This window comes from Pezoporus flaviventris, unplaced genomic scaffold (assembly GCF_033815535.1).
Source record: "Pezoporus flaviventris isolate CSIRO_AGI_PZ_B2104156 unplaced genomic scaffold, CSIRO_AGI_Pfla_v1 ptg000023l, whole genome shotgun sequence".
Classification (NCBI taxonomy): domain Eukaryota; kingdom Metazoa; phylum Chordata; class Aves; order Psittaciformes; family Psittacidae; genus Pezoporus; species Pezoporus flaviventris.
Genome location: NW_026892571.1, coordinates 3,139,929 through 3,161,703, shown reverse-complemented (window position 1 = coordinate 3,161,703; position 21,775 = coordinate 3,139,929). Strand labels below are relative to the sequence as shown.

Here is a 21,775-nt window from a genome sequence, read left to right as displayed (position 1 = left end):
GGCGGAGGTAAATTCCCCGGGAGGGGAAACCCAAACCCGAGCCCGCGTCCCGCCGGGCGCCGCAGCCCGCACGGTGCCTGCCGCTGCCCGGGGCGGGGCAGGGCGGGGCGCGCTCCCCGCACCCCGGGAGTCGCTGCCCGTCCTGCGGGGCACGGCAGGGGCGCAGAACCCGCGGCTCCCCCCTCCCGCGCTCCAAAAGTTGGGCAGTTTGGTGACGTCAGGGCCGCGGCAGCCAATGGGCGCGGCGGGAGGTGTTTTGGGCGGGGGGGCGGTGGCGCGGCGGGCGTTCGCCCGCTGCCATGCAGAGCGCTGGGGCGCGGGCGGCCGGCGGCCAGCGCAGCAGCGGGTGGGAGCGCCGCCGCCTCCGCCCCTCCGCCTCCCCGCGCCGCCCCCCGGCCCCGCCGGCCGCCAGCGCGGGGGTGCGGGCCCGCAGCAGCAGCGGCAGCGAGCGGCGGGAGGCAGTGCCCCGGCAGCCGGTCACCCCCGCTGAGGGTCACCTGCCCAGCCCAGGTGGGGCGATGCGGAGCGGAGGAGGCTGCTTTGGAGATTGCTTCTGAGGGATGTTTTGTGTGTGTTTACCTCTGCTCCCGGTTTCTCTTTCATCTGAGGACGCATCTGGCTCCAGCTCTGTTAAACTATCTGCCTCCTGGTACCGTTCGTAGATAACAGAAAGAAACCTGAGCCCGAGAGGCAATTCCCCACCTTCTTCCACCTAACGTAACCTTTTCAGGCGCCTTTGAAGGTTTGCTGGTGCTCCGGCGATGATGGCAGTGGTGGGTTCCCTTGGGCTGTACTAAGAGCCTCTTGTTTTCTTTTCCCTTTCTTCTTAGAGGCATTTCATCTTTAAGGGCCGGCTGCTTGCGTACACTTTTATACCCACCGAAGCGATCACGAAACCATGTTGTCTGGTGGAAGAAGTGCGTTTCTGTGCCTTGGAATGATACTGAGCTTTTGGAGCTCTGCGAGTTGGATGCCTGTCGGAGGATGCCCACATAAATGTACATGTATTGCTTCCAACGTGGATTGTCACGGACTGGGACTCAAAACTGTACCGAGGGATATTCCCAGGAATGCAGAGAGACTGTAAGTAGAAATGGTTTCAGGGCTCGCAAGTACTTGTGGAAGCACCTGGGATGAGTTTCTCAACACCTGCCTATCGGTGCAACATACTTACTAACAGCAGTTTCAGTAATCAAACATGGATTAATGTTTTTGGGAGGGAAGGGGAGGAGCTTTCCCGAACTTGCAGCTCTCCTGCTGCTGTTCTGGCTTTTAAGAAAATCAGCTGCTTTGAGAGTTTCACCTTTTATTTTTGGGGTGCATTTACCATCTGATTGCTTCTGCATTCACTTGTCTTAATGGAGTTCAGGTCTCTACCGGTTACCATTGCCAGCAGTAATCATTGTCAATGCAAGCACCGATTTACTAGGTGACTAGAAACCTGGGTGCTTTCACCTGGTGGCTGGTAGCAGTTTCTCCTTGCTTTCTCAGCATGGTGACTTCATCACCATGGAAAAATCGACTACTGCCATGAACTGATTCAAATGGATAAGAAGTCCCATTAAAGCAGCCTCTAATTTCTGTCTTAAACTGCGGTGGGGAAGCTGGTTATTTAATTTCTAATCTGCTTCAGGGTTTATGATAGTAATGTTGTGGGGCACTTCCAGACTCCCCACGGAAGAATGTAATGAATGTGTGCATAGAAATCTCCTGTATCATAACTTTTTATGAGTTTTTTTAGTTGACTTTTTTTCCTTGCTTAATAAGTTTATTAGAAGAAAGCTAAAAGGAAACTTCAGTTCTCTGATGCAGTTTTGGCACTCGTTTGGTGCTGAGGACGGCATCTCTGACGTTGCTTAATGCATAGCATATGGCACGTTTCAGAGAGTGCCCAATGCTAGATACGAAGATGTCCAGAATGGAATGTTAAACAGCTTCAGAGGCTCTGCGCTGGGCTCCGGCGTGACTTGTGCCTGATGTGGGTTAGCTGATAACTGAACCATGTTTTTGAACTTGTTTACAGGTGCTGTAGGTTGTATGGCCTGACTTCCAAATTCATTTCCTTCTGGATCATAGAGCTAGGGAAACTTCGAGCTCTCAAGCAAATTTTCCTCCACCAAAGGAAGCTAGCTGAACTTACTAAGCAAACAAAGTTTTTGTGCATAATCCTCGTAATGATTAAGTTGTGTCCCAGAATGGAATTTTATAGCATCCTTGACTGCTGCTAAATTCATTTCATAGTGCTGAGAGCTCTTAAATGATAGCAATATGCAGATAGATTACTATGCTGTTCTAACATCTTTCATGTTTTGTGGCTGTATCAGCCTTCCTTTTCACCCCAGCTGGGTGAACAATAGTTTTCAGATGTCAGTGTTACAGAAAACTGAACTTATGTGTTCTCTCCAACTGATGGGCAGCAAAAACCCCAACCCCAAAACAACAAACCCCACAACAAACCAGTACTCAAGTGGTGTACCACTGTATGTATGGGTGATAACACAGATGTTTTGTATGCTTCATTGGTGATGTGTGTTCAGGTGGTTTTAACAGTCAAAGCCTAGCATTAAATGTTTGAATTCACAAATGCAAGGTTAGGTGGCCACCCGAGAAGAGTTTCAAAATGCTCATTTATTGCCTAAGCTTTAGGGGGACTGAATTGTGTTACTGGGTTTTCACTTTTGAGGATACTTAAGAGAGATGTTAACTTTCCTTGTCTGCTGTAAGAATGCTAAGCTAGAAGAGGATGTTTCTTGGCTTTTGTATGTTAAGTGTTAAAAAGAATGAAAGAGTGTAATCGCTGTGCTCTTGGTCCTGATGATTTTTGGTGGTGTTTACAGATTTAAATTGTAGATGAATGGCTGCATGAAGAACAATAGCAGCTGTTTCACAATATTCAGTCTGAATATTTAACCTCAGAGATAGCTACTGATGAATATGAAATGTAGCTGTGGGTTTTTTTTTCTTTTTGGTTTTGTTTTTTTTTTTTGTTTTTATTTTAGATAGTGTATTATTGGAGCATTCAGAAACTGAAACCCTGTGGAAATAGCACGCGGCAGATCATGTAGTAACACATTATTCTATGTTTTAAAATACTGGCTTCATTTTCCGTCATGAGCCTTTCACTGGTTTTATAGTGTTCACTGTCGTCTTTGTTACTACTGTGCTTAAAGCTTGTATCAATTCTGTCAAATCCAGACTTGTATTAATTACACTAACTTGAGTTTTCCGAGGTAAGCAGTGAGAGAAAGGGAAAACATTATAATCTTCCAAGTCTAAGTTCTGCTTGTAGATTGCCAGCCAGACGCTGGATATACTGGAATATCTCACTTTCCTCTGTGGTCCGCAGCAACCTGCAACTCTGCATGATACAACCCTGGGTTGATGTGTAGTCTTTAATTAGTTTAACTTATAAATAATCCCAAATTGATTATATCTGAAGTGACAAAGATATTTTTAATCTCAGAGAAATGTTTAGATGTTGGGAAAATGATTTTAATAAGTTTCTTGATGGTCACACACCAGGTTACTTTTTAGACTCCTGTGCTATGAAAAGCTCTTCACTTCTTTCTGCATCCTCTTGAGCTGAGAAGTGCACATACCTGTTCAAGTCAGAAAGCTTTCTTTAATTAATAAGAGATCTAATGACACCACTTAAAATACTTTGCCACTAAGCTTTTAGAATTATGTTTGTACAGATGTTACAGGTTGGTTGGGCTAGCGGAGCCAAGGTAAATAGCATTTAAATTTGTGTCAATATGAAACCCCAGGAAAACTGAGAAGACAACAAGGAAAAATATGGGAAATGTCTTGGAGGAGAAGGGGAAATATGTCTTATTGTGAAGTTCTATTAAATGAACTTGTGATGATCTCCTGATAACCCAAGAAATGGGCATCACCAGAGCGTTGATTACTGATTCTTCATGAGAAATGTGATGTATGCTCTCTTTTCTTGCTCCCTGAATGCTTTGAAGGAGAAGTTTTTGTAGAGTTGTTGTACCTGTGATGCCTGTCTTGAGGGGAATCCACAAATTAACCAGTGATCACAGAGTTGTAAAACTATCCTAAACTTTTTTTACACAGCTTCATTTTTAATGGCAGCTTTACAAATATAGCAAGTAGTATTAGGTTTATGTTGCAGTTTACCTTGTTATTACATTCTGTGATAGTCCTTTCATTGTGTGGTGGAGATTGAAGCTTTGCTCAGTTCGGTTTTGAGCAGAGCTAAAAAGAGGTGAACGCTGGGATACTGCTGCACAAAGAAATTGTTCAGTTTGGAGAAAATAAGTGGTGAAACAAATAGTTGTCACTTCCAGGGGTTGCTTCCAATTATCTTTGCTCTAGAGAGGGAACTCTCAGAATAGCCAACATCTCACACAGGAAGAGAGGCACATGGAACTAGGTCTGAGATTTTTCCCTACATGGCAAGATCTGATGCTCTGCAGAGGACCTTGCACGAGAGCAGGGTGGTGCAGCTGACCTTGTGGCTGGTTGTCAGTATTTACCGTTTCATCCCACGTTTGTTAAGTAACTTGATACCTACCCAAAAGAGTTTATAGACCTTTTGTGTTGTGCAGAACACTAATAATAGTTAACTTCTGGGGATGGGTGCAGTGATTCTTCTATTTAAGCTGATTTAAACTGATATTTTATGGTAATAAAGCAAGCAGAAGTTAGGGTTTAGAAATTAAGAATATGTAAATGCATCCATAAAGATCTTAAATCTTGCACCTTATTGACAAGTTCCTTAGAGAGCTCCTTTATCAAACTCCTTTAACCAGAGTCTGTTTAGCAGTGCTTCCAGTCTTATATGTGATTATTTATGTAATTCAGTGGAAATGTTTTCTATGTCTCTAAAATATTATACATGTGATTTTTTTATAACAACTAATAATGCTGATAGTCAAGTTTAGCTTGAGATGATGTATAAATGCAGTGAGCAGATCAAAGCCACCTACTTGACAGCTGTGTTCTTCAGCTCTGAAAGGAACAAGTGACATGGAGAAACTGCTCAGTCTTCTAGGTCAGTATCTGCATTCTCTTTGAATATGAGGCACGAGCCTTCCATTGATGTCTAGTTCAGCACATTATATATGTATAGAAGTTTTTTTGGAGGATTTAGCCGTGTTTGAGTTGTTGATGAATTTATACTTGGTGGCTTAGAGTCTTATTTATTGGATTGTTCTCCTGGGTTAGCTGTTGCTTTGTTTTGTCTTTTACTTTGAAGGATTCTTTACCTTACTCAGTTGATAAAGCCTGCAAGACTAATCCGTTCTGTGTTTTGTCTGAGTAACTAAATTGAGTGTGTCTACATTTAGGTGCAATTTAGAAGCTTAGTCATCTGCTTACTCTGGAGTTTTCATGTGGTCTGGGGTTTCTGTTATACGAATATATTATTATGGCATTTTTGGCCTAGGTGCATGTAGCTGCTGAAGTTGCACTGCCTTGTAATAAGTCTTCAACTTCCTCAGTTTTGTCTCCAAATTAAATCTAAGCTCCTGTCTTGAATGCTTCCATGTTACGGCCGAACAGTGTTAAACACCTGCAGGTGTAATTACCCTGACTCTTACACTGGCATTCCGTTTCTCCAGAGTTGTTCTCACTCGGGATCACCACTCATCTGTCTGCAGTAATAGTCTACAAAGGCTTGCACGGAGCATTTCCAAATCTTTACTTTCCTAAGCCATGCGTCAGTAAGTAGACATACATGGCTCTGGCCTTGAGCTTGCTCTCGGAGCACTGATCCTGGGAAAACTTAACTGAGTAACTGAGTTGCTCAATTTAATTTGGATACTCCCCTTTACTAACTTAATGCTGACTACTTGTGCTAGAGTGGCCAGTGATGTGCCCTTGTCTAGGATCAGAGTCTTGCGCTATTAAATTTGTTACCTCGTTTTGAAGTGACGGAAACAGGAAGGAGGATGAAATTAGTTATTGTAATTTGGTAGCTACAGAAGCAAATAATGGCCATTGTCACATGTATTTGTTTGCACAACTTTTGGTTAGATTCTGAGATCAAAGGCACCAGAGTAATTAATGCAGAGTTTTGTAGTGAGTTGCTCGGAGTCTGATTGTGTTTTTCATTTCTTACTTCTGTAGCTGAGTGTTGATTCATGTGGAAGAATTTGGTGAGAGGAAAGTTGTCCCTCTGAGGAACACCCGTGTTCTTTTGGGAAGTCCTAAAATCTAGGTTACAAGTATTGCTTTCCGCCCTGGAATCTGTGTATGAGTTCGGTGAAGTGTGTACTAAGGTCAGGATAGCTTACCTGTACAGATGGATTGTGAGGCCAAAAATAAGACAGTACTAATACTTCTATAAGTCATACAGCAGCCTATATAAAACCCCTTGTGTTGTACGCTGTCACTTGTAAGCCAATTGCTATGAAGTTATTTGATCATCATATTTAGTACTATAAGTCATCTTTTGGAATGTCATTGCGAAGCATTTTTTCTTTTCTTTCAGTTCAAGCATTTCTGATTATATTTAAAACAAAAATAGCCTATCCTGCACAGACACTAACATCTGATATGCTTTGTTGTCTGCATTTCAGTGGTATCTGAGCTATTCCTCAGCTTCCACAGATCATAAGGAAAATGGTTTTCCCACAGAAATCTCACAAGATGCTTGGGGAGTTCTAAGGGAGATAGTGGAAAAGATCTTGGCTCTAATAGGGACATTCAGTGAGAAGGTTTCAGCTGATGTATGTGAAGAATTGAGCTTGTTTACTGGAGAGACTGTTCGAAAGACTTAAATCAGTATATGTTCTCTCCCAGGCACACAGCTATAGTGACTTGAAGCTTCCTTTTTCTACAACTCTTGATAGAGTTCTTGTGGCATCCACAGTGCTTGATTTCCCTGGGCTGCCTCTTTCTGCAGCTGGTCTTTTTATATGAATTAGCTGTTTCTCTGGTGGTCTAGTGGGGTCTGTTTTCACTTGATCTTGAGAATAATTAATAAAGAAGAATTAATATTATAAAGAATAAATAAATCTTAAAAAGATTTGATCATTCCTGAACCAAGAGAGAGAGCAGAAGCCATGGGTTACTATTGTAGTTGTGTTAGCTAACACTTGATGCACTAGAATTAACTGAAAAACATTTTGCTTCAAGTTCCAAGCTGGAATCCTTTCCTAGCCACAATTGTGGCACTCCGTGTTTTCCACATATTACACCTGGTAAGGATGGTGTGGTGATAAGATAAACTTTCTGAAGGCTGAACTTCAGTTGAGCTCTCTTCCACCTTTGGCTGAGGACTGTAGTTGACCACCCAAGAAATTTTTCAGGCAACTGAAAGAATTTTTAATATATCTAATTCAGAAATAAATCACCTGCTCCCCTAGAAATTCTTGATTTCCTTTATTTATTTTTTTCTATCCTTTTCTTTCTCTAAATGTCAACCTACCAAATGTAGCTACATCTTGTTACTGAAGTAACATAAGAAACTCTGTCCAATTGGGAATGAATTATGAACTTTCAAGTTCTGAAGCTTCTTTTGTCGTCAGAAGTGCCTCCAGCCTCAGGAGGCACTACACTATAGTGAACCCCTTGTGATTAAAGGGAGGAATCTTCTTTTTGAAGTTAATGTGGTATGCTCAAATGCATTATATGAAGTGCAGGTCTGCTGCTGGACTTTGGTCTTGATATAAGCTTCACTGTGTCTTGTAATATTGCGACTACTGAATTATCTCTAATGCTGTGTTAACCTCAGGAAAAGGTTATGTTCTCTGTAAGTAACCTAGTACCTCTTAGTTCTGTTAAGTACCTGTTAGCTCTTGCAACTACAGGCGGATACTGACTGGATCAGGTAAAGGATTTCTGTGGCTCAGGACTGAAACCCTTTTCAACACTGGTTGGGGAGAATGTGTGACTGTGAGTATCCTTTTCCAGTGCTAGCAGATCAAGGAGCAGTTTTAAGCAGAGCCAACTTTCTGGTGGAGGCTTGATGATGGCACCTGTAGGAGTAAACATGCGTATCCTCTGTCCTGCAGTTCCACAGTTCCCTAAAGTGGCTTCTCTTTTCCTGTTTGGCTTATTTTTTGCTCTTGCCAGATCAAAGTAGTGTTGATTGTCCACTGCAAGTTGAGACAAAGCAAGTTTCTAACGTCGGGGAAGGAAGGAGTGAAGATAACTTTGGGGAGAAAAGCTGAAGCCAACTTCAACTGGCAAAGTTTTCTGGAGACGAGTAATGGTGATGCAATGGAGAATGAGTAGAAGTGACATGTGGCAAAGGTCTCTCTCCAGAGATCTGTAACGATCTATTTTCAGATCTGTTTTTAATGTTGTCCAGCCAGACATATTGTTTAGGATCTTGAATGGTTCTCACCAATAGCAGGTACCTCTTCCCTGTGAGAAATGGCCTTGTGAGCAACTGGCAGTCTTTTCTAATGGTACTAAATACATGAAAGATCTCTCTGTCTATTTACATAAGGGGAACAGGTCTGTGGTCTTGTACTCAGAATAAGTATTGATGAGTTGAGAATCACATCTGTGGAAAGGAGCATTAGATTCTTACCTCTCTGCTGGTTATTTTCAGCTCCCTCCCCCCTCTAGCTGAATCTGGTCTGTTGGTTGTCTCTGTCAGAATAAATTTGTCTCTCTCAGTTTTACACCATCTGATGGCTGCAATATATGTTTTTAGTTATATAAGTGTATCAGTACCTATACTGATTCATTTTTGGAGCTTTTAATTAGATTTTTACCTTTCTACCTGTGAGTTACTTCTTTTTCTGAGGCCTTAATTTAATTTTGTCCCTCACGTGGAAATGTTTTCAACTGATGGCTATGTTCTTTGTTTTTCTCTTGCTGATGAAGGGAGCATTTTCAACAAACACCAGCTCATTTAAAATGAGGAAGAAAACTCAGTGTTCTAAAGGTGGTCTTAACTTTTCATCAAGCAATCTTGAAAACCCATCTCAAATTTAATCGTGAGCTTATTTTGAGATTTGTCTTGCTCACCAGCTCACTTTTGCCTGTGCTTTCCTGAACATTTCCAGTACTGTTGCAGAAATGATTCTTAACTTCTTATGTTGAAGGGGCTTTTTTAGGAAGCTTCCTACGCTTCCTGTGGAGAGGTCATTGTGATTGCTGTCCTGCTTCAGTGCCGTGGGGAAGAACCAGCCATTTGGAAGCGGAATCAGGTTACTCAAATGTATGTACAGTCCAAGCAACACTGTGAATTCTGGGAGGTAGTGTTCTTATTGTTGAAACTTTGCTGACCGCTGTGTGGACCTGTGCTCATTCCAGTTTGAGGTGCAAGGCTTTTATCAGTGATGCTGTATTGAGGAGTTAAATTGGAGATTTAATTTTAACATCCCCTCTTCTGTTGCGTGGGGATGCTGTAGTGACATTGTACTGTGACTGTACATACAAGGCAGTCACCCAAAAGAACAGGACAAATCAGTTGCCTGTAATTTTTTTGGAGTGTTTTCTCTGTGTCTTCACTGTTGTTCCCATCTCCATAGACAGAAGATTGGTGGTTCTGTTTCAGCCAGGGCTCCATGTGAGTGGAGGGACAACCTGCTCTGGAAGTTAATGATTTGGAGATTAGTAACCCATTGAACAGCCTGAGAAGGTGCTTGTAGAAAGGGGTGGGGTGATGGTGATGAGCTCCATTTCCAATAGATTGATTTTGGTTAATATTATTTTCCATTCATTTTGATGTTCTTGCTTGGGAAGAGCTGTCCTTATTCTTAAACAAGCAAGGTTGCTTTGCCCAGTTTTACATTTACTGTCATTTTCATGATATCAGTTAAAAATGTGTGATACAATTGAGGTTCCTTTATAGCTGAGGACTGTGCCTGCTGTACTGGTCAGTACCATCTCATCTGCTTGTCTTCATCCCTCTGCTCCTTTTGTCTTTGCTGAAAGCTGTTTGGGACTTCTTTATCAAACACTTAACATGAAGAAATCTTGAGCTAGCATAAGGGCACTCTTAGGCATGATAACAAAAATGGTAATAAATTCCATATTAGTAAATCTGAGGTTCTGATCTCCAAAATCACAGCACTATAAAATGCTGGGTTTAATGTCTGGCTCCAAACTCTTTTTTCCAAGAGCTATATTCTGTCAAGGTTGGCTGCTTGCCCATGGGGGAAAGTAAGGAAGCGAAGTGAAGGGGAAGAAGAGTATGTGAATGAAATGTTTCAAAAGATAAGAGTTTAACTATCATGGAAATACCAGGCTGAAAGCAGAGGTATGGATGCAATTTTGTGCATGCTAATAGTGAGAAGACTGTTTCTTAATCCTTGGGGTTTATTTTTCAGTTGGTCTTTTTCCTTTGTGTCTGTGGCAGGTGAGGGATGTGTTAGTTAACTTGCACAAAATGAATGTATTTGTAGATAGTGAGGTATTACCTGCGTGTATTTTATGGGACCCTGCTAAACAACTTGGACAGGTTCAGAAGATACAGGCAGTGAGTTGTGAGCCTCATGAACTTTCTCAGGTCAGAGACAAATTAAGTATTTTAAGTCAATTCAGCCAAGCTGGCCTCCTGTACTGTTTTCACTGGCACTTTCTCTGGGTGTGCACCGGAGGATAATGAGCACTTCTGATGCTTTAGCAGCTTTTGGAATTGAGGAAGTACTCTATTGTCTGTCTAGCAAAAATGACATTAGCGTTAACACTAGATACAGTATTAGATAACTCTAACAGAATATATGAAACAAAAGCTTGAATTAGGAAAGCATTTTCCACAAACAGCTTGCCCCAAAGTAGAAAAGATTCAAATTCCAAACTTCAGTTTTAGTTCAGAAAGTCCAAAAAATGCATCCTAAAATGGAAGACGTTTCCCTGGAATTTCATAATAGAATCATAGAATAGTTTGGGTTGGAAAGGACCTTAAAATCACCCAGTTCCAACCCCCCTGCCATGGGCAGGGACACCTCACACTAAACCATGTCACCCAAGGCCTCGTCCAACCTGGCCTTGAGCACCGCCAGGGATGGAGCATTCACAGCTTCCCTGGGCAACCCTTTCCTGTGCCTCACCACCCTTACAGTAAAGAACTTCTTCCTATATCCAATTCAGGCTTCCCATGTTTAAGTTTTAACCCATTACCCCTTGTCCTATCACTACAGTCCCTAATGAAGAGTCCATCCCCAGCATCCCCATAGGCCCCCTTCAGATACTGGAAGTTGCTCTGAGGTCTCCACGCAGCCTTCTCTTCTCCAGGTTGAACAGCCCCAACTTTCTCAGCCTATCTTCATACAGGAGGTGCTCCAGTCCCTGATCATCCTCGTGGCCTCCTCTTGACTTGTTCCAACAGTTCCATGTCCTTTTTATGTTGAGGACACCAGAACTGCACACAATAATCCAAGTGAGGTTTCACAAGAGCAGAATAGAGGGGCAGGATCACCTCCTTTGACCTTCTGGTCATGTTCCTTTTGATGCAGCCCAGGATACGGTTGGTTTCTGGGCTGCGAGCGCACACTGAAGCTGGCTCATGTTCATTTTCTCATCAACCAACACCCCCAAGTCCTTCTCCTTGGGCTGCTCTGAATCTCTTCTCTGCCCAACCTGTAGCTGTGCCTGGGATTGCTCTGACCCAGGTGCAGGACCTTGCACTTGGCATGGTTAAACTCCATGAGGTTGGCATCAGCCCACCTCACAAGCGTGTCGAGGTCCCTCTGGATGGCATTCCTTCCCTCCAGGGTATCAACCGAACCACACAGCTCGGTGTCATCGGCAAACTCACTGAGGGCGCACTCAATCCCACTGTCCATGGCAGCGACAAAGATGTTGAACAAGAGTGGTCCCAACACTGATCCCTGAGGGACACCACTCATTACTGGTCTCCAGCCGGACACTGAGCCATTGACCACAGCTCTTTGTGTGCGGCCATCCAGCCAGTTCTTTATCCACCCAGTGGTCCATCCATCAAATTGATGTCTCTCCAATTTAGAGACAAGGATGTTGTGTGGGACAGTGTCAAACACTTTACACAAGTCCAGGTAGATGACATCAACTGCTCTACCCCTGTCCATCAGTTCTGTAGCCCCATCATAGAAGGCCACCAAATTGTTCAGGCAGGATTTCCCCTTAGTGAAGCCATGCTGGCTGTCACCAAGCACCTTGTTGATTTTCATGTGCCTTAGCATGCCTTCCAGGAGAATCTGCTCCAAGATTTTGCCAGGCACAGAGGTGAGACTGACTGCTCTGTAGTCCCCAGGTCATCCATTTTCCCCTTCTTGAAAATGGAGGTTATATTTCCCTTTTTCCAGTCATCGGGCACTTCACCTGACTGCCATGATTTCTCAAATATGGTGGCCAGTGGCTTAGCAACTTCATTTGCCAGCTCCTTCAGGACCTGCAGATGGATTTCATCAGGTCCCATGGAGTTGTGCATGTTCAGGTTCTTAAGGTGGTCTCGAACCAGATCCTCTCCTACAGTGGGCCCAAGGTCTTCATTCTCACAGTCCCTGCGTCTTCCTTCCAAGACTTGGGTGGTGTGGTCAGAACTCGGGTGATGTGGTCAGAAAATGGTGTTCTTTGGGATATGCTGTCTTGTCAAAGATGGATGGCCAAGGAAGTTCTAAATTAGAGATTGAGATTTGAAATTCTTACCAGAAGCTTAATGTAAGAACATAATTTAGCTTCACATTGATGATTTTCCTCCCCCTTAAGAGGGGGAAGAACATAGATAAGAAAACAACAAACACATAGGTTCTTTGTATGCCGAAGTTTTGACTGTCCCTTCTCTCTGTTTTAGAATATAATATGTAGCATCTAAAGCTCCTATAATGGCCACATTACATCAAGCACACTAAAATTAATCACTATATGTGTGCTGGTTGTCCACAGATATGGAGACACTAATGTTTAATGAAGAGTCGTATTCTTTCAATATAACTGAGAAGTTTCAGCAAGGAAGAGCTGCTTTCTGAAAGCAATTTCTATGTCTGGTGCCTTCCTGTTAGTCATAAAGCTTGGTTTGCCTGAACTTTAGTGGGACCTTAACGTACAGATATTCCTGACATTTATCTTTCATCTGTTTGTTTAGGCTGGGGAGACCTTATGTTAAGTACATTTTTTTAAATGGAATTCCAGAAAGAAATGGATGAAACATGTTTGCTTTTTGAGGGTGACAGTGGTTACGGCATCACGCAGCAAGGTGGGAACGTGTGGGTCATGAGCTGCTCTGAAATAGCTGTGGAGTAATGAGAAGAGGCTGCCTGCCTCATCCTGTTGAAGTGGTAGAGCTGGTTGGAGATGGTGTTTTAAGAATATAGCTGGGGAGCAAAAAAGGGAACTTCCTATAAGGAAATAGCACAGGGAAGCAATTGTGCATTTCTGAAATGCGGAAATAAATGCAGTAGGGAGGTAAGCTGGAGACAGGAATGAAGTGGTGAAACAGATCGCAAGTCAAGTTCTTGAGCAAAGAAAACTTGTTTTTTAGGAGTGGAAGTAGATATTGAGAAATAAAGCCCTAAGGCAAAGGCTGGCTCTTCAGAGTGAGATGAAAACACACATCTGGATATAAGTTTCTCAGATAAGAATGTGAAAGTATAAGAAACAGCCCAATGATCCTTTGGAGTTGTGAGTTTTAATAGATAACATATGAAATGGCAGCAAAAGATAAGGAGCAATCAAAAGTGGTTTATGGATTTTTTGGGGCTTGTGTGTGTGTTTTTTTTTTTTTTCCTCTGGGAAGTTCTTTAACTAATTGCTGAGGAAGTTTTTTTAGAAGTGGAAATGAATTGTTCCCAGCTGATGTTAACTTCATCTTAAAGAACAGATATTTTCCAAGGTTGTTCTTCCATGGTTCTTAGGCATATAATAAGCTTAGTGCAAAGCAGTTTTATAGGCATGAATAGTTCAGTAACTTGGAAAATCAAATACATGTGCCAAGTCTTATTTAGAAAAACTTGACTTTTGTGTTCATTTAGCAAACACTGCAGGATCAATTCAGCTGCGCTTCAGCAAGTCAACTGCTGAAAACCATACGTTGAAAGAGGAATGGGAGACAGGGAGGGTGGGAATCTGCTTGAGAATGAAGAAAGTGCTTGTGGTTGTAACATCTGGATGTTAACTTGGTCAAGTGAACACACAACTTTCATTTGATGTATTAAAGCTGTCCTACACCTTTTACTGCAACATCTTGACTTTTATCTGCTCCTTAGTGGCTCCAGTAGACATGTATGCTCATGGTGGTGGTACTTGGAAGGGATCGAGTTGATGAAACCAAATGCTTGTTAAATTAAAGAAAAAACCCAGCAAATCCTAAACAACAATGAAAAAAAACCTAACACAACCCAAGACCTCTATTGCCTTTCCAGGAAAAGATCTCCTGGGAGGAGTTTCTAGTCTGTGCATGTCTGCAAGCGAGCAAGGAGATGAAATCAAAGCTTGAATTTCATGTCAGGCTTTACTAAAATCATTTGTTTGTTGGTGGAACTTTTTCTGCAAGTCATCAAGAACTCCAGCAGTCAGAAGCAGGTGTGAAACATTTCAAGTCCTAAACATCGGATTGTGTGTTAGGGAAGAGCACCTCAACAGACAGCAGTTTCTGCCCAGGGGTAGGGGGGTTGGAACTAGATCGTCTTTAAGGTCCCTTCCAAGCATTCTGTGATCCTTCACTGCTTTATTTTCAGTCACATGCCACATAGTTAAGAGAAATAGACATAAATGCAAACAGCAGATACTGGCTCTGTGGAGTGAAACAATGGGAATTTTGCTGAAGCTTACATGCAGTGTTGGTTTTTCCCTGAGATGAGGCTGTTGTGGTTGACTGTGTATGGAATTAAACACACAAAGCTGACCAAAAAAAGGGAAGTGTGTAGAAGAGTCAGTGTGAAAACCAATCTTGTGAAAAAGAGTTTTGTCAGTCCTTGTTTCTCACTTTGTTGCATCTAATGTTAATTAAGGACATCTATAAGTCCTTAATTAACATTAGATTAGCATTAAACATTAAATTAGTATTATATACTAAATTTTGGGAAAGTATAAGTGCTTGCCATAAATTGCAGTAATGGCATTAGCTCTGAAGAATAGAATGCTCATGTTTCCTAGAAGATGTTTCTGAAGTTGAGTTATCACCATATATTTTACATTGATTTACAAGGTATTCCTATTTGAGACAGTGAATGTAAACTTATTTAGGTAACCTTTAAAAAGTACAAAAGTGATGGAGATTGAAGTGCAAGCACGTATCTATTCGTATCCTGATGAGATTGTTTAATAGTTGAGGGAAAATATGGCCCAAAGAAATGTTTGATATTGTCTGACTTATGCCTATGTAACTGTTTGGTCTTTGCTGGACTAGCCCCGGCCTGAGGAAGCCACCATATATCCAGCTGGAGCACGCTGGATATGAAACATGACCTACAGTTAGAGGCAGTAAGTAGGAATGGTTAAATAAAATCGATAAAATCAAGAACTTAAAGAAAGAAGTAAAAAATTAAGGTTTTGCGTACTCATTTGTTAACCTGTTTGGGTTATTTTATATGAATGAAAATGATCCTTGAGCTAATATGACACAGTACTGTACTTTCTCTTTGTAATGTTCACATCCTTGTTATTTCATATTAAATCATGTTTCTGTAGCAATTGTATTTTAAAATGTTCCATAGTTTTCCGTGTGCTTCAGATATAAAGCTTTCTACTAATCCCTTACCTCAACCCCAAGAAGAAACCAACAAATGTTTTACCCTTTTCTTTCTGGAAAATGGAGACTCATAGAATCCTGAAGGCTGGGTGCGACTTCAGGAGGCCTCCTAGTCCAGCCTCAGTTCAAAGCAGTGTCAAAATGCAATTCAGACAGGATACGCAGGGTTTTGTCCAATTGGTCTTGAAAGCCACAGCACCTTTATGCAACCTGTTCCAGTGTCTGACTGTCCTGATAGTAACTATTTTATTATGAACACCAGAATCTCCCGTTTCAGTTTATGATCATTGTACCTGTTATTCTGTGTACCTCAGTAAAGATTAGCCTTGCTCTGTCAGAGTAACTCTCCTGGAGGTATTGGAAAGCGGCTCTCCAGTCACCCAAAGCCTGCCCTTCTCCAGACTAAACAAGTTGAGCTTCCTCAGACTCATCTTACATAGTCAAGTCTCATTATATTTTTGCACAAGTTTATTAACTTCTTTCTTTGACTGAGGGGTGCAAAACTGGGCATGGTATTCCCCGTGCAGTTGAGAAGACAGTGTTTTCCTTTAATGCACAGACGTTGTTTTAGCATAGAAGGCAGTTGAACTGCTCAAGTGTGATTTCACTTTGGTAAATCTGTTGGTTATTTTTAGCTGAAATTGCTTCCAGTAGTATTGGCACTGACTTTTCCAGTGACCAAAATGAGGGTGGTGCTGACCAGCTGGCACTTCACCATGTCATTCTTTTGAACCTTTTTGAAGACAACATATAATATTTACTTGTATCAGAGATGTCACAGCCAGGCTGCACTTGATCAGCCAGATCTCTCTGAACCAACAGATGCATTCTGTCTGTTCTCACAGGCTTGTAAGGGTCAGGATTTTTCAAGAGATGCTTGACTTGATCCTCTGCCACCACTTGGCTGTTCCTCTCCTCCTGGAACCTTATCTTTAGACACAAAGATTTGGAGACTGTGCCAGTAAAGACTAATGCAAAGAAGACATTGAATACCTCAGTCCATCACTAAACCATCATATCATCCTTATTCTTTTATAGCTAATGTACTGCTGGAAGCTTTTCTTGATGACCCTTGCCAGCTTGATCTCTAGTTGAGCTTTGGCTTTCCTAATACCTTCAGTTAATGCTTGTACTTCTGTACTCCTTTGTACTGTAACCTCTTTTCTGTGCTGGAGCTCACTCATGAGACACCAGTTTAGCCTGGGTGGTATTCTGATATATATATGCTCGTTTTCCTCAGTGTCAGGATGTCAGCTCTTGTGCTAAGGTTACTCTAGGCTGCTTCCACAGATTGCCCCCCATCAATACCCTGAATTCTGTAAGAAAATTCAGAATTCTGCAAAACTGAATTCTTTCCTGAAGAAGGGAAGGTCATGCTTTGCTCCTTACCCTCCTCACACCCCTCAGCATTTTGAATGTCACTGTCATGATCACTAAAGCCAAGGATTCCACTGAATATCTTACCCCAAATCACCTCATCGTTTGTGAGTAGCAGATCAGGAAAACTTCCCCATGGTTGGCCCATCTAGCATCTGTTTTAGGAAGCTGTGTCTGACACCCTCTGGAAACCTCCTGTCTTGTTTGCCTGCCCCTGTGTTACTTTTGCAGCAAACGCCGGGGACATTCGGGTTCCTCGGAGAACCAGGGTCTGTGATCTGGATGCCTTCTCCCACTGCTTAAAGAGGAGTGTTGTTTTCTGCTGCACCCTGAGCTGGTGGCTGGTAACAAATTCCTATGATAATGTCACTTCCAGACCTGCACGCTCAATGGGATTCTTGCCTGGTCCATAAAGGAGCTCCTGACACTTGAGCTGTTCCTTCATATGAGGGACAGCCTCTCTTCCTCCTCTTCCTTGCCTATTTTTACTGAGTACCCTGTATTCAAGCATCACCAAACATCCGCATTACTACATGAGCTCTCCTGCCATGTTTCTTATTCTAATGGTGGTGTATTTCTGCATTTGTAGCACAAAAATGAGCTCTTCCTGCGTGTTTCATAAGCTTTATATTTGTGTAGTGGCACATGAGTTGTGCCAGTACAACCTCCTGACCTGTTTATTCTTCTTCAGGCTTTCTTTATCTTTCACAAGGGTACAGATGACACTGCTAAGGGAGATCTTGAGCACACCAGCAGTAACTACAAGACCTTGGGGACAAAGGTGGAGGGCATGGAAGTGTAAAATGTACTGTTAGGACATTATTCTGCTAGCATAACTTTTCCTTTATAATAAAATCTGCAAACTGTAATAATCAGCCAGGAGTTCATGCAGGCTGGGACAAACACGTATCTCCTTGGAAGAAGCATAGTACTTAAATTCCTCAGTCCATTCTGCTGCTTTCTGCAGGTCTCAGTACGACTTTCAACAGCCATCTGCTCAGTGGGGAGTTCAGCCACTGTACAGATTGCAAAAGGTAGTTTTTTCTTGGTGTTTCTTAACACCTGTAGTTTGCAAAGTCATTTTTCTTACTTTTATAAGGTTGAGGACAGAAGTGAGTTGCCTGCAAGCAGTTCCAAATCATTTGGACACTTCATGTGGGTCATTAACTGAGCACTGCTGTAATGGGCTCAAGAATGGATAGGTTATTCACAAAATTAGGGCACTTAACCTCAAAGATCAGTTTTCCCATTGTTAGACGGAAAGAAAACAGTGTGAGTCAGACCTGAAAGCCTTCTGCAATCAGAAGGAATGATCTAATTTCTTTGAATTAAGAGCTGTATCGTGTAGGTGTGTTACAGAAGCATGATGGACTGCAGCAAAGAATTTGTACATTCCAGCTATTGTGTGGCTATTTAATTACTGCTTAAATTTTTCTGCAGACTGAAACTACCTAGTGTCATGCGTGTGGTGCAATCCAACAACAACTAAATTTATTAAGTGTTGGGTTGTTAAGTTTATTGTTGTTCTGGTTTAACATGGATAGCAAGTGATAGCATAGTGCCTGTGTCCCACTATTGCTGTTAGGGCGTTCTGTGCAGTACCCATTTCTGAAGCTATGCAGAGTATTTCTGAATCCTTTCAAGAACTGGTGGTTGTGGCAGGGCTTGTTTTTTCTCTGCTGATGTTCCTCCCTGTATGACTTCATCTCACTGCAGATCAGAGAAAAGGGGCCTATATTCTCTTACCTACGAGGTAGGTATATCTCCTCTTAACCTGTTACTTAAGTTCAGCAAGGCCAGTTGTCTCTGCTTGCTGTGTCCTCCAGCTTCCTGATAGTCTCAGTAGCCCTTTCCTTGGCTCTTTCCAATGTATCAATGCCTTTCTTATAATGGAGAGCCTGAAGCTGGGTACAGCATTGCAGATGAACTGTCACAAATGCCGAATACAAGGGATTAGTCCGTTTGTCAAATGCCTTCTGGCTACACTCTGCTACTACAGTCTGTTTGGGGTGGCCCTTAATGTGCAAGGGCACACTACTCATGTTTCGTGGCCCAATGGGATTCCAAGATCATAGAACCATAGAATGGCTTGGGTTGGAAAGGACCTTTAGATCATCCACTTCCCACCCCCTGCCATGGGAGGTTCCTTTTCTGCTGAGCAACACCCTAACCCTACTACAAAGCAGCTCCCTGGTCAGACAGTGCCCCACCTCGAGTTGTTGCATGGGGAGGACTTTTTTCTCTTGAACTAGATGATGTGAAATGTTCATAGAGTACCAGTCTTCCAAGAAGTCAGAAAAAAAAAAATGAATCCCTGTGCTCCTTTGCCAAGTCAATTGCTTGTTTTAAGAAGAAAAAATAGCTTAAAAAGTCTTAAATGGAGATGGGAGGTACTGTCTTTTTTAAATTATGAAATTGCTTCAGCTGAACATGATTTTGAAGTTTTTGTTTTTTTTTTTCTTTACAAATGATACTCATACTTGCCCAAGTGATTTGGAAACTAATGGGGTTTGTGTAGTTCATAAAATCCAGTTCCAGGAGTTTATTTGCTGCATTGCAAAAGCTGAGATGGAAATATGTTAAATGTGGAGATATGCAGATTGTGCTGCCAGAGGGCTGCAGGGTAGTGCTGTAATTGAGTAGTTTATCATGGTGACTTTGAAGTTCTTGGATTGAAGGCATAAGAGAATTGCTGAGCGCTAGCTATAGGGAATTATAGCCATTTAAGGTTAAGAGGGTAGTGGCAGTCCGTACCCATTAAAGACAAATTAACTTCATAGCAGGAATCCTGGAAAATGGTTAAAATAATAAAACAGATACTGCAGAGGGTTTCCAGAAGCTCTTCTGTAGACACATTCACACATGGCAGTGGGTTTTTCTCCTTTTAATGGGTGTGGTTGTTAGCATGTTCCCAAGCTAAGAGGAAGCGGACTTGAGAAGAGGAAGGCTTTACTTAAGAACCATTTGCTTCCAACCTTGCGGGTAGCTTTCATAACAATCCAGAAGGTATTCTTCGTGGCTTTAAGTTTGTGGAGTGCAAGTGAATGGTTAACTTACCTGTGAAAATGCATGTTTCCCCCAGCTCAGACGTGTTGTCTTTGTGTTCATGGTTACCTTGCATAGGGACTGGGGGCTGGGAAGAAAATCAAACAGGAACATTTTCAGCGGATGACTCAGCTGTCACTCTAGCAGGTGGCTTGGATCCACAAAGTCCTTTAGCACTGTAATGGCAGAACAATACAAGCCTTGTTTCCCAGGAATGTGTGCTGCAGGAGGTAGTTGGACCAATTGCGCTAATGAAAAATATCAGTAACTCTTTTGAGTCAGGAATCTGGATTCAGTTGTTATCACTTCAGATTTAGCTCCCGCATTTTGCATGTTGCTGCCACCAAGTTGATTTATAATTGAAAATGAATCCCTTGGAATGGTTTACAAATGAATCATAACAAAGCATGTGTGCTACATCCTCGCATTTGAGGGAAGGTTATTTTTCTTCTGTTCTTCATAAACTTTTTGAAGTTCCAAGAGTTATGTCCTGGCTGAGGGTTGTTTTGATGTGAGTTCTAGATGGTGGGTTGAGTACTGACCTGTTTGATTCTTAGGGGACAGCAGAGATGTTTATTAACTCCCAGTGAGCTGCCTGTGTGACATAGCAGTTTTGTATGTCCCTTGTTGAAAAATGCTGACCAACAAGATGAAGACAAATGCATCTTCCCTGCGGGATACGTGGGATGTTGAGTTAATCAAGATTCTTTCCAGAGTGTTGGGGTTTATGCTGATGCGCTTGTTTCAAATGTGACACAATGTATACAGCTTTGAGCTGGTATGTGGTAGCCACTTTGAAAACTTAGCTGGAACAGAAACTAAATGTCATGTTTGAGGTTCTTGACTGGAAATGCATACATACCTTACTTAGGAAGCAGTTGGACAGGAAAGAATCCTAGTGCTGTGTAACTTGGGTAAGAGCTGTCGTTTGAAGTGTATGGCAGTTAATTTTTCTTAAATACAGTCTGTAGTTTCTCTACTGCTTTTACCGAGTTCTTTCAACAAACATCTGAGGACTTGAATGAAGTTGCAGCTGGTGCTCCGGATTCCCTCCTCCTTAGAGAGCAGGTCATTTTCACTTTGCATGTATTTTCAGTTTTTGCCCTATCTTCCTAGGTTAAAGACAAACAGATCAATAAATACTTTCTGATAAACTTCCCATCTTGGACCTGTGCTTGTCATTGAGATGCAAAAATCAGCTACTGTCAAGGAATTCTTGGACATCGGAGGTATCTTCAGTGTTGGTGTTAGGAATGCCGCTGTGTTTGCCACATTGGCACCTGAGAGTTTCTGAAAAGGAGGAAAACTTTGTTGCTCTAGAACAACATGTATTGACAGCAATGGCTTTAAGCAAATGAAAGAATTGTGGTTCTTCTAGAAAGAGAACTAAATTTAAGCAACTTGTTTCCTGACCAAAAGCTAACAGGGTTAGGCCTGGAGTCTGATGGTTTTCCACATCAGAACAAATTGTAACTTAAAGATGCATGGAGTAGAAGCTTGTCTTAAAGCAAATGCGCCACTTGAAGGAAGACATCCGACTGAGAGTCTCTTGTGTGCCTGTGAACCTGGACAGTGCCCATTCCTCACAGGCTTACAAACCAAATCTTTGGGCACAATCTTTGGATTATCTTGGAGACTATAATACATATGGGGCTCAGCAGGTAGCAAAATGATGTCTGAGTAATAGGAACTTGCTATAACCTAGTAGGTTTTGTATCCTTGTATATGAAAGGATTTGAATATTGCATAAGGATT

At 42.1% G+C, this 21,775-nt stretch overlaps 1 protein-coding gene across 4 annotated transcripts in view; it reads left to right on the top strand.

The window, feature by feature from the left end:
* Positions 1-385: 385 nt before the first annotated feature.
* Positions 386-21,775, top strand: part of SLIT3 (slit guidance ligand 3) — a 518,888-nt gene continuing 497,498 nt past the window's right edge. Inside the window, exons 1-2 of one of the 4 annotated variants that reach the window (XM_061456398.1) lie at positions 386-649; positions 831-1,083. In XM_061456398.1, the coding sequence (XP_061312382.1) occupies positions 899-1,083 (185 nt within the window). In that variant the 5' untranslated portion in view covers positions 386-649; positions 831-898. Of the gene's footprint in view, positions 1,084-21,775 lie in introns of all 4 variants that reach the window. The other 3 variants (XM_061456397.1, XM_061456399.1, XM_061456396.1) reach the window with 3 other exon arrangements.